At 60.7% G+C, this 7,459-nt stretch overlaps 1 protein-coding gene across 1 annotated transcript in view; it reads right to left on the reverse strand.

Moving 5' to 3' along the window:
• Positions 1-7,459, reverse strand: part of ATP8B2 (ATPase phospholipid transporting 8B2) — a 10,556-nt gene that overhangs the window by 1,968 nt on the left and 1,129 nt on the right. The window contains exons 2-22 of the mRNA XM_015884509.2: positions 7,250-7,308; positions 6,573-6,686; positions 6,392-6,490; positions 6,223-6,284; positions 6,078-6,150; positions 5,296-5,366; positions 5,122-5,201; positions 4,386-4,544; positions 4,202-4,290; positions 3,938-4,134; positions 3,057-3,265; positions 2,806-2,849; positions 2,565-2,730; positions 2,302-2,490; positions 1,600-1,715; positions 1,325-1,489; positions 1,129-1,240; positions 912-1,017; positions 675-819; positions 368-551; positions 47-270 (exon numbers count right to left, since the gene is read on the reverse strand). Of these exons, the coding sequence (XP_015739995.2) occupies positions 47-270; positions 368-551; positions 675-819; positions 912-1,017; positions 1,129-1,240; positions 1,325-1,489; positions 1,600-1,715; positions 2,302-2,490; positions 2,565-2,730; positions 2,806-2,849; positions 3,057-3,265; positions 3,938-4,134; positions 4,202-4,290; positions 4,386-4,544; positions 5,122-5,201; positions 5,296-5,366; positions 6,078-6,150; positions 6,223-6,284; positions 6,392-6,490; positions 6,573-6,686; positions 7,250-7,308 (2,663 nt within the window). The remainder of the gene's footprint in view (positions 1-46; positions 271-367; positions 552-674; positions 820-911; positions 1,018-1,128; positions 1,241-1,324; positions 1,490-1,599; positions 1,716-2,301; positions 2,491-2,564; positions 2,731-2,805; positions 2,850-3,056; positions 3,266-3,937; positions 4,135-4,201; positions 4,291-4,385; positions 4,545-5,121; positions 5,202-5,295; positions 5,367-6,077; positions 6,151-6,222; positions 6,285-6,391; positions 6,491-6,572; positions 6,687-7,249; positions 7,309-7,459) is intronic.

Raw genomic sequence — 7,459 nt, forward strand, 5'->3', positions numbered from 1 at the left:
GGGGGCTGTGGGGATGGGGGGGGCTCAGCCCGCAGAGTTCACCCACCTGAGCTGAGAAGCCACAGAAAAAGCCGAACCAGAAGTGGACCATAGTGAAGGCAAAGTTCTTGTAGAAGAAGTAGCAGAGGAATTTGCACATGCGGAGGTAGGACCAGCGGCCGTGCACCAGGAGAAGGCGCTGCAGGAACTTGAACTGTGAGAAGGAGTAGTCGGAGGCCAGCACCGCCTGGATGCCCTCCTGCCCGCTGATGCCCACCCCGATGTGTGCGGCTGCGGAAGAGGGGCACAGGGTGAGCGGCACAGGGGTGGCACCACAGCAGGGATGGGACAGCAGCACAAAGGGACCCGGCCCCCTCCCAGGACTCACTTTTGATCATACTGACATCATTGGCACCATCTCCAATGGCCAGGGTCACAGCTTTCTTGTACTTCTTCACCAGCTCCACCACCTGAGCCTTCTGCAGGGGCGTCACACGGCAGCAGATGACGGCCTTGCAGGCGCACGCCGTCTCCAAGAACTCCACCTCCATGTCTGCCTCCAATGCGTGGGCCTGGGATGGGAGCGTGGGGCCACGTGAGGACAGACCCACAGCCAGGGGGGCACCAGACCCACAGTTAGAGGGGGATCGGACCCACAGCAGGCAGGGCACTGTGTCCAGCTTGTCATTCCCTACCAGGCTGTGCCCGTTGATGACCAGAGCGTATTCACCCGCGATGGCTTCCAGCACGGAGGTGAGCTTTGAAGAGGAGAGTTTCTCCTGGTAGGAGAAGCCGTTGCCCATAGAGCGTGATCCATCCATCATCTTCTCCCGGGCTTTCCTGAGGAATGAATGAGGGGTGGTTGGATGGGGGGGGGGGTCTGCTCTGAGCACCCCCAGTTGTGGGGTGCAGCCCCACATCTCCATCCTCACCTGAGCTCCTCGCGCACCTCCAGCACGGTGTGGCCCGTGACCACGAACACCTCCGTCATGTCGTCTGTCAGCATCTTGCAGGAGTAGCCGATGTTCACCGCTGTTTCTGAAGGGGAACGTGGGGCTGAGCAGGGGGCAACGTGTGCCCCACATCCCTGCCCTCGCAGATGGGACCTGGCCCACAAACACCCCCATCTCCAGCAGCGCTGTGCCTCACCCTGCTTGTCCCCCGTCAGCACCCAGATCTTGATGTTGGCCAGCGTCAGGATGGCGATGGTTTCGGGGACGCCCTGCTGCAGTTTGTCCTCAATAGCCGTGGCTCCAAGCAGCTGTAGGACCAGGACAGGTTGGGGGTTCAGCACAGGCTGCTCTCAGCCACCCCATCCTCCTCCCCACATCCCCAGCCCACACACCGTCATGTCGTGCTCCACCTCATCATAGAGCCGGGCCATACGATCCTCACGAGCCTCGGGGGCTCCGCTGGCACGGCGCAGCCGCTCAGCCCAGTCCTCATAGTAGCTCTCCTCCAGGTCCTTGCAGGCCAACACCAGCGTTCGCAGCCCCTCACCGGCATATTCCTGCGAACAGACACAGCTGGGCACAGACAGACCCCAACAGCACCCCCACACCTTGATACCCACAAGATGCAGCCCCCACAGCCCCATCTGTTGCCCCCCACCCCACTCACATTCAGGTGGTCCGTGGTGACGTTGGTCAGGTCCTGGTTGGAGGGCTGCAGGCGCTCCAGCAGGATGGTGTCAGCGCCTTTGCAGTACAGACGGATCTTGCCCTCAGGGCTGCGCACTGTGGGAATGGGGGGGTGGGACAGGCTGAACCCTCCTCCAAGCCCCAACCCCATCCCTGCAGTATCTCCACACCATGGAGTGCTGTTCCCTGGCATCAGGCTGGGAAAAGCTAAACCTTAAACCCTAAACCTTAAACCCTAAAAAACCTTAAACCCTAAACCTTAAACCCTAAATAACCTTCAAACCTAAACCTTAAACCCTAAAAAACCTTAAACCCTACACCTTAAACCCTACAAAACCTTAAACCTAAAACCCTTAAAACCTTCAAACCTAAACCTTAAACCCTAAAAAACCTTAAACCTAAAACCTTTAAAACCTTCAAATCTAAACCTTAAACTCTACACCTTAAACCCTAAAAAACCTTAAAACCTAAACCTTAAACCCTAAAAAACCTTAAACCTAAAACCTTTAAAACCTTCAAACCTAAACCTTAAACCCTAAAAAACCTTAAACCTAAAACCATTAAAACCTTCAAACCTAAACCTTATACCCTACACCTTAAACCCTAAAAAACCTTCAAACCTAAACCTTAAACCCTAAACCCCACTGCAGCCCACCCCCAAAGCCCCCAGGCCTGCTCTCACCAATGACAGACATGCGCTTGCGGATGTTGTTGAAGTCCAGGATGGCCAGCAGCTGGTAGGTGATGGCTCGGCCCAGCTCGTGCACTGTGATGGTTTTAGGTGTACGGGACCGGAACACGAAGCCAAAGTTCCTGGCAGCTGTGACCAATGCCCCCTCGTCTGGGGACTGTGCCTTGTAGTACAGCTCCCCTGGGGACAGGGAACATCAGGGGCTCGGTGCCACTTCTCACACTGTGTGGGCAGCCCTGTCCCTCCTCACCCACCTTCACTCTTCTCCTCGGACATGACGGTGTGGCAAAGTGAGAGCAGGCGGAAGAACTCGTGCACGTGGGGGTCTCCCAGCTTGACAGCCTCCAGCAGGCTGGGATCCCAGAACTGGAATCCCGGATCCGCCAATGGGTTGAAGGAGAAGTCAACGGGTTCCGGCCTCTGGCAGGGACCGAGGAGGGGTCACCCCACAGCACACAGCAACCCACAGCCCAGGGCTGGGCGCAGCACCCTCACCTCTCCCAGCTCCACTTTGTGACCCAGCACGTCCTGCACGTCGCCTGCAAAATGGGCCGTGGGGTGAACCAAGGGGCTGAGCACTGCAGGCCTAATGCCACCCACACACAGCACTGCCGTGGGGCAGCACAGCCCTGCAGCATTGAGGTGGTTCCCCCCTGAGCCTCCCCAGCTCCCCCAGAAGCAGATGGAGACCCCAAGGCAGGAGGGGCGGTGGGGCACCAGCACCCCATGGGACACCCAGCGCTCACCGTAGCTGTGCCCGTTCACAGAGCACTTGCTGAAGACCATGATGTTCTGGGTGAGGGTGCCAGTCTTGTCGGAGAAGATGTACTCGATCTGCCCCAGCTCCTCGTTGAGGGTAGTGGTCCGCGCCTCGGCCGGCGTCCGGCGCTTGGCACAGTACATCTTCTTGTCCCAGTTGATGAAGTAGCTGTGCCCGAGGCGGATCACCTCCACGCTGTGGGGCGGGGGAATGGGGGTCAGAAGGCAGAGCAACACAGCACTGAGACAGTGAGGGGCACACAGCCCCCCCAACACACACACCCAGGGCTCCCCAGCACCCACTGCCCCGTGCCCTTCCCCAGGGCTGAGCTCAAACCCACTCCTGCCAACAGCCACTGCCACAGCTCGGGATGCAGGGCTGGGACTGCGGGGCTCCCCGGGCATCTCGCACACCCCCAAACCACCCCCCAGCCCCCAGGGCAGACAGCAACGAGCTAGTGGGAGGGGTGGGGGTGACACGTTCTTACCTCGGGGCTAAGGGTGACAGAACCCATGCTGGGGAACGAAAAGAGAGAGAAATTAAAAGAGAGAGAGAAGGGGACAGTGCAGGAGCCTGGGAGCTGCGGGAGGGCAGAGCAAAATAACCAGCGTGCAGCCAGGGCAGGGAGACAGGAGCAGCCAGACAGATGCAGCCAGGGGGGTGGGGGGGCCACGGACCCACGGGGTCTCTGGCCTTTGAGAACCCCCAGGGCAGATGCAGCCCATCTCCAGCAGAGCAGCCCGCACCCACCCTGCACGCAGCCCTGCCCCGGGGTCCCCATCTCCTCCTCCCCTCTCCAGAGGCCCCCTCTGCTAGCAGAGCCCACCCCCTGCAGCCCCCAGCCCAGCCCCACAGCCCTGCCCCTACCTCACATAGAGAGAGATGGGCACCACGGTGTTGAGGATGATGATGTAGGACCAGAAGGAGAGGAAGCCGGAGAAGACGGCGCTGTGCACCCCCTCGTCCCAGGGCAGGTAGATCTGGAAGCAGACGCCCACCTCGTGCTCCCAGATGGCGTTGCCGATGGCCAGGATCACACCCATGCACACCAGGAACCCAAAGATCTGGGGACAGGACGGGACATGAGCCCCAGCCCCATAACAACCCTCCCCACAGCTGCATTCCACACACCCAGAGCACCAGCGTGTTCATCAGCCGGTCGATGCTTGTCCTTTTGAAAGTTGTTCTTCCACTGTTCTGCATCAGCTTCGTGTCTGGACCTGGGGCAGAGGGGGGACATCAGGAGACCCCCCAGAGGGGACATCAGGAGACCCCCACCCCCAGCTCCACAGCACTGCCCGGCCTCACAGCCCACCTGCAAAGACGACGAGGCCGAAGCACCACTCGGTGTTGCGCAGCACGCAGCCCCGCAGCAGCATGTTCTGGTTGCTCAGGGGGTATTTGTTCTCCTTCCAGTACAGCGTCCCACCAAACTTGTCCAGTTTGTTGTTGGGGGGTTCACAGATCACCTCGCCTGGGCACAGAGGACACCTTGGATCAGCTCATGCATCTGTGCAGCTCCATCCCAGCTGCCCCCAGCTCCATCCCCAGCTCTGTCCCAGTTGTCCCCAGCTCCATCCCAGTCACTCTCAGCCCCAGCTCCATCCCAGTTACTCCCAGCTCCATCCTCAGCCCTGTCCCAGCTGCTCCCAGCCCCATCCCAGTCACTCCCTGCTCCATTTCAGTCACTCTCAGCCCCATCCCCATCCCAGTCGCTCCCAGCTCCATCCCAGTCGCTCCCAGCTCCATCCCAGTCGCTCCCAGCTCCATCCCCAGCCCTATCCCAGCTGCTTCCAGCTCCATCCCCATCTCCATCCCAGTGACTCCCAGCCCCATCCCCACCTCCATCCCAGTTGCTCCCAGCTCCTTCCCCATCCCTGTCCCCAGCTCCATCCCTCACCCCACCCCACTTGCTCTGCAGGCCCGTTTGCACCCCAGAACCACAGCACCCCACAGACAGCTTTCATCTCTCCAAACCAAACCCAAACCAGGTGACAGAGGAAGAACCCCAAGGGCCGCCCCATCACAGAGGACAGTTGTTGGGCACTCACCATCGAACCGTGCCAGTGTGCTGATATCTGCCAGCTCCGACGTGACGGGGGTGGCCTGCCTCACCTTCATGTTGGTTTCTCTGCAGGGAGGAGCACGGTGTGGGGTGAGCACCAGCCCAGCAGAGCAGCTCACGGCCCCTTTTCCTTCTCACCAAGGCTGAGGACAGCACCTACCCGTCCAGCTCGGCGGTCTCTATGTAGCACAGCCCATGGGGCTCGCTGCTGCAGAGGAGGAGGAGGTCAGCCTGCAGGAGAGACACGCTGAAGGCTGTGCTGGCACTGAGCTCCCCTCTGCATCCCCCAGGGAAGCCCCCCACCCCATGCTGCAGCCCTGGGGCCAGCAAGACACCACATCATCATCACCCCAAGAGCCCACAGCTCCCCACAGCCCAATTGCTGCTGCCCAGCTCCCATCCTCAGTGATACCCCAACCCCAGGAGGTGCCAGCAGACCATAATCCCAAGCCCCCCACCCCACACTGCAGCCCTGGGGCCAGCAAGACACCACATCAGACATCATCACCCCAAGAGCCCACAGCTCCCCACAGCTCAATTGCTGCTGCCCAACTCCCATCCTCAGGGATACCCCAACCCCAGGAGGTGACAGCAGTCCATAATCCCAAGCCCCCCACCCCACGCTGCAGCCCTGGGGCCAGCAAGACACCACATCAGACATCATCACCCCGAGAGCCCATAAATCCCCACAGCCCAAACACTGCTGCCCAGCTCCCATCCTCAGGGATACCCCAACCCCAGGGGGTGCCAGCAGTCCATAATCCCAAGCCTCCCACCCCATGCTGCAGCCCTGGGGCCAGCAGGACACCACATCATCATCACCCCAAGAGCCCATAAATCCCCATAGCCCAATTGCTGCTGCCCAGCTCCCATCCTCAGGGATACCCCAACCCCAGGGGGTGCCAGCAGTCCATAATCCCAAGCAGCCCAGGCCAAACTCACCGCCACAAACTGGTTGTTCTCCAGCTTGATGATGTCCCCAACGCGGACGTTCATCCATTGCTCCTGCCGGAGGCTGCAGAGGGACAGTGTGACACAGAGCCAGCTCTGCTGCCCCACCGTGTCCCTCCAACCCTGTGACACTCACACTCCGCCGATCAGCACCTGAGACTGCCGGTTGTTCACCTGGTTGTCGCTCTTATGGCGGAACTGGGCACAGCACAAGGGCTGGTTGGTGTCAGCAATGCAGGGGATGGGGTCCATCACCCACCCCCAGCCATCAGCCGTGAGCTGACACCAATGAGGGGAGCACTCACGTAGTCGTCGGTGGCATCTTTGACGGCCGTGATGGTTAAGACGAGAACCAAAGGCACGATGGTGGTGAACCACGAGAGCGAGGAGATCTGGGGGATCAGCTGTGGATGGCAACGGGGGGGATATAAGGGATGGGATAGCCCCCAAACTGCACCCCCCACCTCCCCAGCCCCCTGAACTCACCTGTAGGATGAGGAGGAAAAGGAAATACGTGTTGGCCACTTCTTGGAACTGCTCGAAGAGGTTGACGGGCAGGAAGGTGACGATGTTGTACTTGGAGGTCTTGATGCAGTTACTCTGGGGATGGAAAGGGTTACGGTGACCCCCATCAGGGTCAGGAGGAGCTGAGGCCCCGCAGCTCCGGGCTGAGCTCCTACCCGTCCCCATGTCCCCACAGCCCTTTAACCAGGAGCCTGCAGTGCTGCAGCCGGGCCTGGAGCAGAGCAGCAGCAATAACCTCCACGGATGGGGGAGGGGGGGGTGGGCAAGGTGAGCTGCCCCTCCCCCCTGTCAGCTCCAGAAGCTCGTTAATGAACCAGACCCACTCGATAATTAACCAGACCCACTCGTTAATGAACCAGACCCACCGCAACGCCGCTCCAGGAGCAGACAGAGAGGGGGGTTGGGGTCTGCTGGAGGACCCCCATAGGAAAGCAGCACATCCCCCATCCCCGCAGCTCAGTGCCGCACTCCGGGCTCCTTTAAGCTGTGACCCTCAACGAGCTGCCGGGCACCAAAACGGCACCAAAACCCCTCCGAGACCCCCAGACCCCCCGGGGGTCAGCGAGGAGCCGGTGTGGGGTGGGTGGGTGGGGGGCAATAGGGGGTGGTGGGGAATAGGTGCGGGGGTCTCCACTCACCGCATACTGGAACTTCTCATTGTACTCCCGTGCGTTGGCTCGCACCCGGCGCTCCTCCTCTGCAACACAGCGCCGTCAGCCCCCCGACCCCGACCCCGACCCCACCGACCCCGGGTCCCCCAGCCCCACCGACCCCAAAACCCCCAATACCCCCGGATGACCCCCCGCTCTCCCGGCCCTATTCTATTCCGACCCCGCATCCCCAGGCCC

This window comes from Coturnix japonica, chromosome 25 (assembly GCF_001577835.2).
Source record: "Coturnix japonica isolate 7356 chromosome 25, Coturnix japonica 2.1, whole genome shotgun sequence".
Classification (NCBI taxonomy): domain Eukaryota; kingdom Metazoa; phylum Chordata; class Aves; order Galliformes; family Phasianidae; genus Coturnix; species Coturnix japonica.